The sequence below is a fragment of the Hippopotamus amphibius genome, chromosome 4 (assembly GCF_030028045.1).
Source record: "Hippopotamus amphibius kiboko isolate mHipAmp2 chromosome 4, mHipAmp2.hap2, whole genome shotgun sequence".
In the NCBI taxonomy this organism is placed as follows: domain Eukaryota; kingdom Metazoa; phylum Chordata; class Mammalia; order Artiodactyla; family Hippopotamidae; genus Hippopotamus; species Hippopotamus amphibius.
The window spans coordinates 112,869,618-112,887,117 of record NC_080189.1 but is presented as its reverse complement, the minus strand read 5'-3'; the positions used below and the strand labels follow the sequence as shown (position 1 = coordinate 112,887,117).

General features: G+C 41.5%; 1 protein-coding gene and 1 non-coding gene across 4 annotated transcripts; both read right to left on the bottom strand.

Moving 5' to 3' along the window:
* Positions 1-1,338: 1,338 nt before the first annotated feature.
* Positions 1,339-17,442, bottom strand: ATP5F1C (ATP synthase F1 subunit gamma). 3 transcript variants are annotated; one of them, XM_057733177.1, is made up of 10 exons: positions 17,314-17,442; positions 10,552-10,586; positions 9,897-10,028; positions 7,357-7,561; positions 6,691-6,834; positions 6,506-6,570; positions 5,117-5,272; positions 4,611-4,707; positions 2,228-2,264; positions 1,339-1,472 (listed from the first exon to the last, which is right to left on the bottom strand). In XM_057733177.1, exons 1-9 carry the CDS (start codon positions 17,367-17,369, stop codon positions 2,258-2,260), a joined length of 897 nt encoding a protein of 298 aa, XP_057589160.1. In that variant the 5' UTR covers positions 17,370-17,442; the 3' UTR covers positions 1,339-1,472; positions 2,228-2,257. The 3 variants fall into 3 exon arrangements, with proteins under 3 accessions (XP_057589160.1, XP_057589161.1, XP_057589162.1); XM_057733178.1 differs by lacking the exon at positions 2,228-2,264; XM_057733179.1 differs by lacking the exons at positions 1,339-1,472; positions 2,228-2,264 and having other exon boundaries at positions 4,607-4,707.
* TRNAK-CUU (transfer RNA lysine (anticodon CUU)) lies at positions 9,159-9,230 on the bottom strand. Its single transcript has one exon. It is a non-coding gene; the product is annotated as a tRNA-Lys (tRNA).
* Positions 17,443-17,500: the final 58 nt, after the last annotated feature.

Here is a 17,500-nt window from a genome sequence, read left to right as displayed (position 1 = left end):
AATGTCACACAGCTGGTAAGGGTTGAGCTGGGATTCCAACCCAGTTTGCCCCAAAGTTTATGCTCTTAACCACTGTTCTATGCGTCGAACATTCGTGTGGCTGGTAAAGTTAAATCCTTGCTTAGCTTTATTTCTCAAGGCCCTATGCTGCATCTGCAAGAAAGCAGTGAAAGTGTAAAATTTCTAACAAATTTCACATGGTAATTAAAAATTGATAGTGCATTCTTATCCAAAGGCTGTTATACAAATTTCCCTAATTTTAATTTGCAACACAAATGACGAGTTGAAGTCATGCATATGCAAAGAACTTTTATTTCAATGAGAAAAACTCACTTAAAAAATGGGCAATGAATGAGTGGTTAATTACTGTCTTTTCACCCATCCGATGACTAAAGATTAAGACAGACAAAGCTTCAGCCAGTAGGGGGATCAATTTTATAGATTGTTAGCACAAGCTTATAATCTTTTTGAGAGCCACGTGGCAGTGTCCATTAGTTTAAAAATGTACAGTCTGAGCCATCAATTCCACTTCTGATAATTAAAAGCACAGAAGTCGTGATCCAAGTGTGCAAGGACTCGCCCAAGGATGCTTATTAATGTTCCTTGCTGCGACACTTCACAGCAATAGACCTAAGAGCTTTCAGGGAAAAACAAGTATCATAGAGGTTCAGAAATCAAAATGGCTTTTGTCACATTTCAGGGAAGCTAGAAGATGACCCTGAGATTCTGTAACACTGTTCGTTACGGGTTTGTGGTTGCTAATCCATGTTTCTATTACTTATTGTTCATCTTTATGAATAGTTACTGGTAAAATAACAGCATATGCACATATTTATTTAATGGTTTTTAAAAGAGTAATATAAAGTGTTAAGTGAGAATGGGCTTTTTATTTTTTTTATAGTTCTGTAGCCTTTGTAACTCCTCTATTACTTTTGCAATGAAAATCCCTAAGTCCTCTTTTAAATAAAAAGGAAAAAACCCTGACGTTTTGGCATGGCCAGCTTGCTGTGTGGAACAGCTCAGGCACCCAATCTTAATGGTTATCTAAAAGCAAATTATGGAGTGAATATCCTACTGAAATGCTTCTCAGTCCTTGGAAAAGATTTACAAAATTTATTTAGAGTTAGTATATGCATGGAACTCTCTTCCTTCCACTCTGACCCCACTGAGGCCAGGCTTTCCACGGCTGTTAGGGAACCAGAAAATCAGAAGAGCCTCTTCAACTATTTCTTAGCAAGAAATTTTAATAGTAGCATGTTAATATTTTTAAGTGTTTTAGGATCTCATTTTGAAAACTGTTGTTCTTATATAATAAGAAAAAACAGTGATTTTCTTATGGTGAGTCATTTATTGTAAGATAATTTACAAATATCTTGCTGTCTTTAGTAATTTAAACAATGCACCAACAATGTCTTCTGACAAAGGACAGCAGTAAGCTAAAAACAAAATCAGCGGGCTGAATTCTTCTTTACCTGAAAAATACAAGTACAGAACAAATAAAAATGAAAAAACATTTTTTTGGAAAATAAAGATATCAAGAGATAATTCCGTGGGACTTAGAGAACTGAACGTACATAACAAAATGTTACTCTACACCAGTGGTTCTCAAATTTTGGTATGGGGACCCTTTCATGGGGTCCATGAGGGCAAAACTATTTTTATAACAATGTTATTTGCCTGTTTTATTCTTACTCTCAAGAGCACATGTTGGAGTTTTCCAGAGCCTACATGACATGTAATATCAGAACAGAATGAATACAGAAATGGAAAGAACTGACCTATCCTCTGTGAAGTCACACAGGTTCTGAGACCAGGAAGCTTGAGAACCACTGCTCTTCACCAGCCTGTATTTAATATCTCAAAAGAATGCTAATTCTTTCTCTTTTTTTTGGCTGAACCTCGAGGCATGTGGGATCCTAGTTCCCTGACCAGGGATTGAACCCGTGTCCCCCGCAGTGGAAGCACAGAGTTTCAACCACTGGACCGCCAGGAAGGTTGCAAGAATGCTAATTCTTTATCCTTACAGTTTATTTAATATATCTAAGAAGAAAAAAAAGCCCACTAGCATCACGCATGTGTTCTCACAAGCTGGCTGCTGCTCTAAGGGCCTGGCCATCTCACTTCTAAGGGAATCAGTTTCACTGGTGCTGAAATAGCTTCAATTCTATCTGACTGGGTTTCTTTTCTGATGGGGAAGGGTAGAGTATGTGAAATATCACCACTTTACCTCTTGTCTGAGGATGAAACTCGATTTTCATTAGTCCCTGGGTTATTATATTAGAAGAAAAAGACAAACACAAAACAAGCAGGTCAAGAAGCAATCCATGCTGGTTAATCATGTACAATTTCTGACTAAAAAAGCCCACTTCCTCACTCGCTAGCTTGAGTAAATCACATAAATACCAAAATATTCCCTTAAAGCAGATTCAATGATTGTTATAAAAGGTCACAGACTTGAATCTGGTTAGAAGCAATAAAACCATATTCATGCATGTAGGCAGGACTATGAAGGCATACTTTAACCCATGACTTTCCTATAAACAGCATACAATATAATGAAACATTTGAGGCTAGCAACAAAATATTTGGCACCTCAAATATTATGGGTTGTTCATGCCTTTTACTTCATTCCCAAATAGCCACATGTGTTTGTATCAAATATAGAGTCTTTCAGCAGAAGAGCCGACAGGTTACAGAGCAGGCGAGTGCATTCATATAAATAAGCCACCGTGGAGTTAGACTGCCTTCCTGGAAAGCGAAAACCGGTCAATTTCCGGTTATCTGAGTTCGCTTTAGAATTCTCGATCTTCATGCCCAGCCTCCCTCTCCTCATTTCTCTGATTCTGCTATTTTTCAGTCACGTCCCCACATTCCTGATCAAGAAATAGCCTGGTCTCAATTCTGCAGAGGCTGCAGCCGCCATTTATTCTGCGTGTTCACTCCTCTTTCCCCCAGGCCTCCGCCTCCCCCCACTCCCCAACAGGTCACGTGGCTCCAGCAGTGGGAAGCACAGCAAGGAGGGCACGAGGAACACACTTATATGATCCCTGCATTAGCCTGCAGGCCACAGGAAACAGCTGCGTTGCAGGGAGAGTATCTCAACCACCTCTGTCAAGCTGGTGAGTGGCAGGAACGCCCATCACTGTGCTGGACTCTGATGCTCACAGAGCGGTAGTGACCAGGCTGAGACAGGTTAGTCCTAAACTCTCGCTTGAAAGCAAAATAAGAGGAGGCAGGCTGCTTAGGACAGCAAAGCTGATGGATCCAGCCAACACTTACAGGGCAGTCCCAACCAGTTTATCTGTGTCTCTGGCATTCTGCCCATTTCTACCCTCCAGAGACAAAAAGACCAACTTAAATGTCATCTTAGTGATAAATCTTTCCCTGATTCATAAACCTGGACCCACGTTTTCACATACGTAATGTTACTTCTCTCTCTTCTGAACTTCCAGGTCTCACTGTACTCACGGCACATCATCCATTCACTCTACAAGCATTTACTGAGGAAATACGTGCCACGTGATGGGGCTACAGGAGTGCATGAGACATGTCCCGTCCTGAGCCGCAGGAGGGCGTAGGCAAACAAAAGGGCAGCAGAGGAGGCCACCCCACTCAAACCGCAAAGGGCGGTTTCTGGAAGAAAGGACTCCCCCAGCTCCATTATGAAGGATAAACAGAAGTCAGTCAGATGTAGAATCAAGGGTGCAGGGGAAGAAAAGCATGGCATTTGATGAAAAAAACACATGCCACTCAAAAAATACATTTTTCAATTTGGAAGAGAAATGACAAGGACCTGCATTAAGAGGGTATAAAGGGGAAAGAAAGGGTCAAGGGATATTCAGAAGGCAACATTTACAGACCTTGGTGACCAAGTGCAGGAGGTGAGAGAGAACAAGTCAAAGGTAACCCACCACACAGTTTATCTCTCAGCACAATTATCTGCATTTTTTGTTTATCCTATTAAAGTGTAAATGTCTTGGAAGAAAGGATCACATCCTTTAACACTGTGCCTAGCATTATACAAGACACTTAACAGATGTTCAATTTAATAATTTTTAAGACAGAATTTCCATTATCGTAACCCTGGTTTCATGAACATTAACATTCTTAGCCAGACACCCAAGACGTTTTCTGGAGGAAAGCAGTATTTTAAGAACTACCATAACACAGCAGTGATACAGAAAACTTAAAATTCCTGGACCCTACCACCATTCAGTGATCTACAGATTTATATAAAACCACACTCCAAACCAGTCCTGTAACTCAGAAAGCTTTGTTTATAATGTTTTAAGTTTCAAAGATAGAATTTATAAATGATACTGAACTATTCACATCCTTATTCCTAAAACTTGAAGAAAGTGAAAGCTAGCAATATACCAATTTCTAAAAAAAAGAAACCAAGCCTGAATGTTTCAGGTGAAACAATCAAAATACACCAGAGATCTCACTGTCATCAAACTTTATGTTCTAAGATTAAGGAAACAAGATTAGCAATGGATCATTTCTTCTTTAAGAGACAAAACAAATCGGAAAACTTAAAACATGCAGAGGTTAAACTAGCAGGCACAGGTGAGACAAGAACTCTAAAGTGGGCAGCGTCAAGTACTTACAGAGCTGCAGCACCGGAGATGATTTCAATCAGCTCCTTGGTGATGACAGCTTGGCGGGTGCGATTGAACGTCAAAGTCAATTTGTCAATCATTTCCGCTACAAACAAAACAAAAGATTAGACAACAAGATCTAAAACTAGGAAAGAATACCTTGTTCGCTGACTCATTCGTAGATGTGTGTTGCTTAATTCAAAAACGAGATTCTGTTTGCATTTGGGCACCAAAATTGGCCTCTCAAAAAATTTTATGAAGATATTATTGTTTCTTCCATGAGATACCTTCTCAAATTACTTGCACACTTACTGCCTACCAAGCACAGTAAGGTATTACTTCCTTTAAGGCAGAGGACATTATTTTTCCAAGCTCACAGAATCAGGGGCAGAGCCCAGGACTAGAGCCCAGCTCTCCTGCTTCCTGGTCCACTTCCAGAATTGCTAACGCCTTTCATGTGAGGGTCTCCATGCTGCTCTTGACAGGGGGCTCTCCCAGGAGCGAGCTGGGCTTACAGGCGTTCTTGCTGGCGTTGTCCATGGCCGTCATCCGGGCGCTCTGCTCGCTCGTGGTGGACTCCTTCAGAGAGTAGTAGATGATGTTGGCCAGGTTGTATTCTTGGTAATTCTGCAGCACGTCAGCATCAATATCATCGTAGATACTCATGCTCTCTGTTGAAACAAGCCATGGATTTCTTCGAAATAGTACAGCACAAAGACTGATTTAATCAAGAAAGCTTCCTAGTGTAAAAATCCTTTATAATTACAGAGAAATCAACATAAGCTTGGTTAAAGGACTCAGTTCTAAAAGCTTCAACTATTTCCATACTACAGATTGTAGCAGATTTTCAGCAAAATGATGTATAAACAAAGCATTCAACATTCTACCTCAAACGCTAAACTTCATAAAGCTTAAGATGCCGACAGGTCAAGTAACAGCACCACACCTCACAGAGACGAATCCTCTGGGTGGCATCTAGCAGAGTGCCCAGCACGAAGCACCCGACAGTCAGGGACTGTGCTCTTCAATAAAGACATTAAGGAAAGAACTGAAACTCGTATAGGGTAATATAAAAAAATCCCATTTTAGCCATTTGATTGGAGAAATCTCAAAGTGTCAGGAAAATGAGGGAGGGAGGGAAAGCTTTTCTGAGGATGTGGGGGGGAAAGAGAGTTAGAGGCTGCTCTGCGTTTTAGTAATTAGGCAGCAGAACTTTAGCAGCATACTTCAGAATTCACTCATTAGTGTAAAGTGGTGAGACTACTATATTTCATCAAACTTAAGATGCGGTGGATTACAACTCTTATTTTATGTACCATGAAGAAAGAAAATAACATAACCAGTTAAAAACGACATGCCATTGACTGGCAGAAGCATCCCAATTTCCAAGACGTTAATATGTAAAAGTTATACACCTAGAAATACAACATATAGAAAAGGAAAATAAAATCAGTTCCTGAATATTATTTCCAGGATGCGTCACCGAGCAATGATGACTTTATTCAAACAGCAGAACAAGAGAACTGAGTTGTTCAATGTAAATTAGTTGTGAATAGTGTTCTAATCTCTATTCTAGAGCGTCTGTTTTGTGGTTAGGCAGGGTTCCCACACACAGACTGCAAAGCCGGTTTCTGGGTAAGTTCTTCAATCTCCAAGGACAGAAACCATATCTAACGATGGCCCTCAATGGATATTTATTTATTTATTCAATTAATGATGAAATGGAGTAAGAGTCGTCAAACAAATGTTCCTGATTTCACATAAGCTGCTAATAGATGGTGATAGAAACAGCCTGTTATTTTTATTACTGCTGAAAAAAAGCCACCCTGAGAAACACCGTTTTCCTAAATGTACAAATCTCTCCTTTCAATAGGAAAAATACTCATCACGCAAAACCTACTTACCAGCACTTGCAATGGTATCAAGGGAAAAGATGGGCTTTTCTTCTGTCTTGTAGGAGATGACAGACCTAGAAATGGCAAAAGCAAATGTAAATTCCAAAATTATAATTTTAAACTGTTAAGTAGACACTCACTTTAAAAAATTGAACATAAACATAAAAAAGCTTGGATTTCAAAATTTTTCTTACCTGAATTGGTTAAAGATGATAGATCCTTCATCAAATTCATATCCAGAATTTAACAGTTCAAGGGCAATGACCGACGCATCCCCAAAGGTAGGCGGTCTTCTCCCCACGTCTTTGAATGTCACCAGAAACTGGTTAGAATGAGTCCTACAAGAAAATGAAAAGGTCACATAAAGTAGTTTATCAGAACACTTCTGCCAGAAGAACACAGCGAACAGGGGAAAAATATTCTCACTGTGGATGAAGCTCTTTTGAGGGGGAAGAGGGTGTTCCTTGAATGAAGGCGCCCCCACAACATCATGGTCGTCCCTTCCCCTCAGCATCTGCCGAGAACTAAGGACTGACAGCAGGCCTTTCTGGTCCTACCTCTCCCTCTGCCTGTACTTCTTCCAGTCCTCACCACCTGTCCTGCGCTTCTGGCTTCTCCAGCCTGTGAAGCTCCTCAGTCCTCATTTAAAAAACAAAACCCCATAGCTTCTGAAGTAGAAAACAGGGGAAATCTATACATTCTCATATATCCTGGAAAAATATTCAAAACCAAACTAAACCTTTCTATGTGTAGAAAATGGTAACCAGAAAAAGACACCTTGCTTAAATAAACTACCAAATAAACTTCCGGTTATTCATTCTCTCAGCCTTTTAAAGGTAAACAACATATACTTAAATTACCTGTGAAGGATACTCCTGATTTTATCACCAACTCCAACAATCTTAACTTCCTTCCCAGCTGCTGTGAGACTGGTCACCTCACTTTTTATCTGTTTAGCCACCGAGGAATGAATAGCACCACAAAGCCCTCGGTCTGAGGACACACCAATGACGAGGTGTTTCTTCTTGTCTTCAGGCACCTTAATATCAGCCTTTTCATATAGAGCTTAAAAAAAGGTATGTGCAATTACATTAAATACAGCAATAATCCCTAATTTACAAAATGATGCCTCAACATAACCCAGTGTCTGTGCACTTACTTCATCTACAATCAGAGGAAACCATAAAGGTGTAAATCTCTGTTAGGACAAAGGTTCCTAAGGGGTACGTGATCTTAAATACTGACTAAAAGAAACTGTTAGTACAATTAAGCTACCTGTAAAAAGGCCAGACTTACAGAAGTGCCAACTTATCTAGACTTATCAAGTTTCTAAAGAATGCAAATCTTCAGTGTACCACCAAAGAAGCAGAAACACTTGCTGAAGCGCTTATATAATCTAAATAGCAAGCTTTTACGAAAACTGTTGATGTCAAAATAATGGATGCCATTTTACTCATTTATATTTTAGTTTGTTTGTTTGTTTTGGCTGCACTGGACTAGGGATGGCTTGCGGGACTAGGGATCGAACCCGTGCCCCCTACAGTGGAAGCTCGGAGTCCTAACCACTGGACCGCTAGGGAAATCCCTATTTTTGGTATTACTTTTAACAGCCTCACTTTGTTGGTCTGGTCTTCCAAGAAGCAGAAGCCAAGAGGGGTTTTAATACGATTAAATACACTGGATTTTACTGGAGAAATGCCTGTGAGAGAACAGGAAAGAGGTTAGAAGAGCCATCACACCACGATGCCAGTCTGACCTGTGGGAAGAAAGGTGGGGTGGCAGCTTCCTGGACTGCTGTACAGTTTAGGGAAGGCTCAGCAAAGCTGCCGGGGAGCCCCAAGTCTCCCAAGAACACACCTCCCTGAGCATCCCGCCTGTGCTCGGGCGGCTGGCCAGGAGCAGCCCGTGGAAGCATGGCTTGGGTGCAAACACAGGACGCTTTCAGCAGCTGTTCTCATTCTAGTTACAAAGTGCATCTTCACGGCTGCCACGTTCCCCCGCGTCAACAAAACTGCTCTTACCTTTTTCAGTATAGAGCAGTGATTCTCAAATTTTAATACCTGAGGACCCTCCATAAACAGCAGAGAGAAGTAAATACTCAACTCCAAAGTTCAGGGAAGTGGAGAGGATATTTCTTCTCAGTCCCTTTTCGTGTGTTACACTGTGCAGCATAACGCCTGCTTAACGTTCTTAAATACACACGATGACCAGCCATTTAACCACTAGCACGCACTATTTTTTTAGTTTGAAGGACTTAGAAGCTGAACGGCAGCCTTGACTTGAATTTTTAATATTATACCACAAATACTCTAATCAGATAGCCAAGTCAATTTCTTTATTAGTTTTATGGTTATAAACTTTTGAGGGGAAACATTTATTATACTTATCCATTTCAGCATGAAAGGAGAATAGTGAATGACTTTCCCCTTTTCATAGAAACAGGCTAGAGTAATTTACCAACCCTTACTGGGCCACTAACTAGGTGCTTAGTATTATGCTGGGCAGAGAACAGGACTCAGGAGAGCAAACGCTTGGGGTTGTTAATGAGTGCCGAAACCTAACCTAGCAAGTCTCTGTCATACCTCCTGTGTAAAACTAAATACGGCTTTTCTTTCTTTCTTTCTTTTTTTTGGGCCACATCAGACAGCTTGCAGGATCTTAGTTCCCTAACCAGGAATCTAACCTGAGCCCCAGCAGTAAGAGTGCTGAGTCCTAACCACTGGACCACCAGGGAATTCCCTAAACTTGGCATTTTTAAAACAAGGAGCCATTTCCACTGAAGCCTAGTGCCCCATCACGTTCTCATACAAAATTTTCTTCAGCAAAATGCATGCTTAAAAAATATGAAGAGCACAAGAAAAGACTATTGCACAAGATAATTTGTATCTAATACACAGATGTATTAATACAAAGATAATGCAGGTATGTCTTTTCTTCAATTTGGAAATAAGCAAATTTCCCCCTCTTTACAGTTGATGTTTAAGCATTCTGCTCATGTGCTGTCATACCCATGACTACTCAAGTCAACTTTCACTGCAGGGCACCTCTGCCCCATCCTGCAGTCCTAAAAGTTCACATCACAGTGTAAGAAGATGAAAGGAAGCATCTGATGCACTAAATCCCCAAGTTCTTTTGATGGTCTATTTAATAATCTAGGAAAATGTTCAGAGTATCTTAAACGCGAACATGATCACATACAGTGGGTAACAAATAGAGGCTCGGATGCCAAGCCACGTAGCTGCAGTTATGCCTGCACCATGCTTCGGTTTTCTCATCTGCAAAGCGGGGGTTCTGCCACAGCCCTGCTGCACAGGGCCGCTGTGATGGATGGCTGCCTGTAAGTACTCAGGACAGACGGGTCACGAGCAGCTGTCTCTGGGTGACTGCACTTGCCTCTTACCCAAGGACCCTACTCCATACACGCGCGCTGGTTTCAGCTCTCTCTCAGCTCGGGCGTACTTCGCTGCGGCTACCATTTTCATAGACTTGGTAATTTTCTGGATGTTTTTGATTGATTTTAGTCGCCTGGTAACTGAGAAATAGAAGTGCTGTGTTAAGATAAAGGAGTTATGATTTCATGTGTGAATTTATCAAAATCTTTCCCTAAACTGCAACGTAGAATACTTAGCAGTTAGACCGTCAATGAACAGCAGCTGCTAAACTAGGTTTAATGTTACCAATAAGTCAGACCTTGCGCTACCTAGACAGGACAAGCAAAACGGCAACATAATAGTGTCAATAACTTAGGTATTTAAAGCACTAAACGGTACTGAAAATGGCCTTTAGGCACATAACCCATAACAGTGTATACACACACAGTATATATTTTTTCTGGTTCTACCATTATCATCCTACAGACAGCAGAATCAACAACCACGTGTCACCTCACACTGGTCTTTTCCAAAACAAGCTCAATGCCACACACAGATGACATAGATTTACTGTGTCCATTCTGACCAAATATGTAAATGGGCTAAAGCAGCACATTTTTTAAAGTATTTTTCTTTGTCAAAATTTAGTTTTTGTTAATTCACATATTGAGATAAAGTACTTACTATCTTTCAAGGTTGCCATATTTCGAACTTGGATCCTGAGAATAAAGGTGGTAAAAAAAATTTTAGTTTTTTGAAAAATAACTCCATTATACAAGAAAAACTTTCAAAGTTAATAAACTGATTTAAAGAGTGTCCCATAAAGAAACGATCTATCAAATATAAGACTCTGAATGTGTATATCTCTCTCTCCCTCTCTCTATATAAATTCCTCAATACTGATAACAAACCCTATATCAAAGGTCTCATTCTATTTGATCTAACACAAAGCTTCCACTGAAGTCACATGGCATCCACACAGGCTCTATTCCAGCCCCTGTGTCTTTGCCTATGTTGTTCCTGACTTCCTCGGTTTACCAAAACCTCTTCAAATAAACTTAGGGTCAATTACAGATTCTAACATGACCATACGTGTCAAAGTACAGTTTATTTAAACCAATTCTTAACTTTTCTAACTCAATTCACTAAGTTTTTCCTGAGCAGCTACTCTCCTCCAGGACATGGTCTCTGACCACAAAAAAGTATACTATTATCTCATAAACAAGATTCATGCAAATTTAGATTTACATGAAATTTACATTAAATATTTTCTATCATCTTTAAAGTGTTAATGCATTAAATTAAAAATGATTGGACTAAAATAATGCTGGTGAAAGATAAATTACAAGTGGATCCTCCCCTTACTGGTAAAGACATGTTATCAAATATACATTATCTTTCAGCTCTTAAATTCGTAAAGTACCTGTGGTGGCCTGGAAAGCACCACAGGAGAAGTGAAGAATTGATAAATTTGTGCATAAAGAAGGAGGGCCTAAGGAGGGCATTCCTAGGAACTGGATGTAGTTCTGAAGCTGGAGACAACTCTTGGGTTAATAAGTTTAAACATTATTTTATAGGCAATGGGGAAATGATGAATATTTCTAAGCCCACAAATCAGTTTACTTTTTCAGTAAAGTATCTTGGATGGCAGTGAAAAGCACAAAATGATACTGAATGTTGATGACACGGAGGCCAAATAGTGGGCTGCTTGCAGCTTCCAGATGAGAGAAGGCAAGAACCTGGACTAAGAGGTTGGCAAAGCAACAGGAGACTACGTTTGAGAGCAAGTTGACCCAAAGGTTTCTAATTTAATGACCTGAATGGAGAGTGTTGTCATTTAACCAAGAGAGAAAAACTGGGTGGGGGTGATCTCCCTGGAGACGAATTTTGAATGCGATGTAGTTTAAAAGACCATGGGACCAGGTGGAAATGTCAACCAGGTCTGGGAAACATATGAGGTCTGTCTCAAACATATGATTTGAGACAGATTTGTAACTATCAGTAGACATGGTAGTTGGTGCCAAAAAAATTAAAATAAAAAAAAAAAAGGAAAAGAAAGAGAATTAGAATGAGAAGCAGGGGGAATACGTCCTAATTCTATAAGGCCAGTATAACCCTAATACTAGAATTATTATATCTGGTTATATAAACCCAGATAAAGACATTATATAAGAAATAAGAATTAGAGAACAATATCTCTCATGAACACAGATGCAAAAATCCTCAACAAAATACTGCAAATGGAATCTAATCATGTATTAAAAACAATTATATACTACGACCAAATGGGATTTATTCCAGGCATGCAAGGCTGGTTCATCATTCAAAATTCAAATAATATAATCCATCACATCAACAGACTAAAGAAGAAAAATTATATGATCAGTAGATGCAGAAAAATAATTTGACAAAATCAAATGCCCATCCATGATTAAAAATCTCTCAGCAAATTAGGAACAGAGGAGAACTTCCTCAACCTGACAAAGAACATCCACCAAAAACCCTTAAGGGTTAATGGGGAGAAACTAGGAGCTCTCCCCACCAGACTGGGAACAAGACAAGGATGCCCTGTCTCACGAACCCTACTCAACATCATATGGAAGTCCTAATTAATGCAATAAGACAAAAAGGGAAACAACACATATACAGATTGGGAGGGAAGGAATAAAGCTGTCTTTGTTCATAGACGACATGACCAACTATATGGAAAATCCCAAAGAACGGCTAAAATTAAACAAACAAACAAACGCCCCCCACAAAAACAACAACAAAAACAAAACTGACAATACCGACAATGGCAAGGATGTGGTGCAATAGGGCTGCTCACTGACTGCCAGTGGTTATACAAAATGGTATGGCTAGTTTAGAAAATGGTTTGGCAGTGCCCTACAAATCTAAACATAGTTTGAACCTATGATTCAGCAATCCTGTCCTTAGTTACTTACCCAATTGAGCTGGAAACTTATGTCTACACGACAACCTGCACACAATGCCTACAGCAGCTTTATTCACGACCACCCAAAACTGGAAGGAACCAAGATGTCCTTCAATACGTGAACGAGTGGATGAACAGACAGGTGTATGCACACAGTGGAGCAGTATTCAGCAACAAAAATAAAAGCCATGAAGCCACAAAAAGACATGGAGGAACCCTAACTGCAGACTGCTACGTGAAAGAAATCGATCTGAAAAGACTACATACTGTATGATTCCAATTTACGACATTCCAGAACTGACAAAACTATAGAAACAATAAAAAGATCAGTGCTGCCAGGATTTCAGGGAGAGATTTTTAGGGCAGTGAAACTATTCTGTAGGATACCGTAATGGAAGACACGTCACTTTGCATTTGTCAAAACCCACAGAAGTATACAACCAAACGAATGTCCCTAATGAAACCAAGCACCTTAGTTAATAATGCACCAACACGGGTTCGTGAAGTGTAGCACACAATCCACACTAATGCAAGATGCTGATGCCTGGGGAAACTGGTCAGAGTGGCGTGTGGGTATATGCAACTCTCTGCCAAATGCTCAATTCTTCTATAAATCCAAAACTGTACTAAAAAATAGACTAAAAAAAGGCTATTAACTTAAAAAATGCAGGCTATGAAATATGATGCCATTTTTGTGATTGTGTTTATATGCATAAAAGCAAGTCTGAAACTTCATAACCAGAACAGTTTTTTTTTTAAATCTCTTGACTTATATATCTTATGACTGGTATTACTTAGCCACGGAGAAAGAAAAATAAAGAAAATAAGAGGAAGGAGACTACGCGCGATATCAGGTTTGGCTGTAAGAGTGGATCCCCAAAGGGAAAGATAAAAGCTGTCAAATATGACAAGCTCCGCTAGTTCAGAGTGCAGACTTACCAATGTAATGACCATCATGGCACTTGAAAAGTAATATTTTGGGGATGATTTTTTTTTTGGAATAATAACTTTTTTGCCCCAAACATTCTAAATTTAGACACTATAAGGAGTGACACTGGGACATTATGGTCTTAGGCATGCACTCCAATTTAACTGACACAGGTTTCTAATCACAGCACGTCATATGGAACAAATCTGAACCGCACACCACATCTGGATGGACACAGAATGTTTCGGTTTCCACATGGATCCCAAGTGAGAGGTGGGAACGATGATACAGGACCTTTCGTGATCCTTTCTGCTGTGCACATGCCCTAATTTCCCCTATTTTGAAGTGCTCTCATGTTTAGCCTTCATTTAATTCTAAAGATGTCTATCTATGTTACAACGTTATTTTTTAAGTACAATTTGAGTGCAAAATAACCAGGAGCTGATCTGAACTCTCTCTAGGGACAGCTTTGCTCTACTGAATATACAGTTTTTGCAAATGAGGAGGTAAAGGAAGTTCTGAAACAGTTGTGTGTTCTGGAAAACTGCATCATGCCCTGAGAAATCCTTGGGAGACTACATGAGAAACGAGAAACGTGTCAAATACAGCAGAGGGCAAATCGCGCAGATAGATAAGATAGTAGATTACCGCAATCTACTCTGATTCCAGGGCAGTGTTAGAAAAGCTGAAGGAGGCAGTAGAGGAGGGGGTCTGCGAGGTTAGGTGAAAGAAACTGCAGACAGCCTGAAAGAATTTTTAGGAGTATATAATGCTGAATAATATAAAAATGAAGGAAGAAGCAGCGCCCGCTAATCCCTAAGGAAAAGAAAATTGGGAAGTATGTCTAATTCTAATGCTGAATGCCTGGGTGAAGTCCGACCCCTGCCTCTCCTCTCCACCACACGACTCCCTGGAACTTCATCACCAGCCACCAACCACAGTCCAGTCTTGTTAGGCTCCTAACCGCCTCACATCACACTTTACGTAGGACATGTATGTATGGATTCGTTTCCATCTTTCAACTGATACACCTGGATCCCCACAAGCATCTTCCCCACTGTCCTCGGTTCTTCACAAATACTGACTCATTTAATCCTCACACTAATCCAATGAATGAGGTACTATCATCACCCCCATTTAACAGATGAGGAAACGGTACAGAGACACTGAGTAACTTGCCCAAGGCCACAGAGCCAGATGAGCAGCAGCCAGGATTCAAATCGGGCAGTTTGGCACCAACTCCATCTCATACACTACAGGCTGCGGCCTCACCTTTAAAAGTAAATATCTGCTATCTTGGTCTCAGATAACGACCTGCCTCCTCTCCCCTGAAATGCCATCTCTCTTCCTTTTCAGCGTCCATAGTTCAACTATGGCCTATTGGTTTCCTAATATAAAATAGTTCCATTTTAGAGAATGTGGAATACGAGGAAACAGAAATGTATTTTCCCCTGACCTGAGATAGAAAAATCAGATTCTTTTCCCCCCAAATTTCTCATTTCCATTTTCTTAAATGCTACTTCTAAAAAAAAGGTTTAATTTCCAAAAATTTAGGGTATTTTACCGGCACCCTAAACAACAACTAAAATAACTTCACTATAATTTTAATTAAGCCTAATGTTTAGTTAATGTTGGTATGCTAACCTTGAAACCAAAACTGTAATAACAAATTGCACTTTAAAAAGCTCTCAATAACCAAAACAGAACCGAGGAAATGCCTCTTCCTGGTTCTGTAAAGACAAAAGTATATTTCCCTTCCAAATTAATTCTGTGGAGTGTGAAACATTAAGATAGCTTTGGTTTCTGAATTTAAAAGGCAATTATAATGAGTGGAAGAGGAAGGGCAGAAGAGGCAGGAAAGATGGCAGGCACCCAGAGTGATGGAATACGTGAAAAGGAAGAGGACAGAGCATGCTTCCCAAGGTGGAAACCGATGTTTGATGAATATTCATAACCTACCAATTTAAAACCAACACTCCAAAGAGATTAACGTCAGAACTTTGACATTTATTTGCTGACTGAGGTTCCAGTTTAAGCCCCCCAACTCCCCAAGTAGTTGTCTCAGACCGAGCAGGTACTTAAACGCTCCTTTAATTAAAAGATCTTCAAAACATCTTACAGGTTTTTAAACAGTTACCTTTACAATTTTACGTAATATATTTTGTCCTCATTTCAGAAACTGTCCATTTTTAAAAGATCAACTGGGATGACTTAAAGTTCTAAAAATATTTACAGATAACATGAATGCACAGCAAGATGGGAAGGAACGAAGGAGGGCTGACATTTGCAGAGCACAGCTGTTACGTCAGGAACTGTCCTACAAAGCTCACCAGGACCATGTCTATTTGTTCGCCACATTTTAGCACTTTCCACAGCGCCAACCTAGTGCAGAGCAAGCACCCAACAAACATGCACCGAGTGATTAAGAAACGGTTCAATCTACGCCAGTGAGAATCCAACTAAGGTGCCTTATTACCTCCCGTGAAGACTCTTTCAATATTAGGGGAAAGAAAATCTGACTTCAAGGCAAGTCCACTAACGTGTACGCAGGTTTTTCACATCAGATTTAGTACTTCATCACTCTGAAAATCTTTTATTGTTATAAATTCTCTGCTTAATGAAAAGTACCTATTTTAATTAATGCTTTATAGTCCCTTCTCATTGATTAGGATACAAAAATCGAGTTGAGTGCTGTCCTTAGAATTCTCCTTTCCTGTAAAACCGGGGAACTGCTACACACAGCCTATAGCTAATAATCCCCTTAGCACCACATCTGACATTCTTCCAGACTCCGTCTAGCTTCCGAGACGTTTCATCCCATTACAGAGTACCATACAAACCAACGTTTATCCGCCTATTCCTAGGCCTTCCAAGATGCTTTTTCTGGGGGGGGGGGGACCAATGTTTAAAAATCCCTAGAACTTGCAAGGCAATGAACACATGGCTCTTAAAAGTCCATCTATCTCCACCTCCTCGGGACCTCGGAGCGATGTCATGACCTTGCAGGGTTACTGTTTCAGCACAACGGTGTTGAGATGGTGCAAGGTGTCTTTCCCTTCCTCGCCAGCAGATATCTAAGGTCCCCTCTGCAGCCCACGAGGGCACTTGCGCCGGAGGGTTTCAGAAGGCGTCAAGGACAGAAAGCACAGCTTAACCTTCCGCTGGACCTTCCCTGGGGCCCTCCCCTCCCCTCCCCCACTCGGAGGGCCCGGGGAGGGCCTCCCGGAGGCCCCGTCTCCCGGCGCGCACCGGAGGCTCCCCAAGCGCCGACGGAGTAGCTGCGGGGCCCGAGACCTCCCCGAAAGGAACGGGGCCCGCGGTCCCACTCCAGGCCCTCGCCCCGCCCCAGCCCGCCTCAGGAGACGTGGCGCAGCGACCTCGCCGTCTCCGCGGCCCCCCGCGCGCCCTTCCCGGTGCCGGCCGCCTCCTGCAGCCCCGCGCTGCCCGGGCCTCGGCGGGACCCGGGCCTAGCCGGCCCTGCCGCCCTGGTTCCGTCCCCCTCGCCTCCACCCGCTTCTCCTGCCCCCCGCCCGAGCCCCTCCGCCCCTCGCGACCCTCCCGTCCCCGCCGCCGGCTGCCGTACCATTGCGGCTGCACGGTCCAGGCCGAGAGTCCCGCGACGCCCGCGCGACGGAACATGGTGATGCCGGCCCCGCTTGAAGGTCGGTCAGACGGGACTCCCCGCGCCTGCGCGGAAGCTGCCCTCCCCCTGCGAGCCCCGCCCACCCCGCTCTCGGCCCCCGTCTCGCTTCTTCCCGCCGGACAGAGGG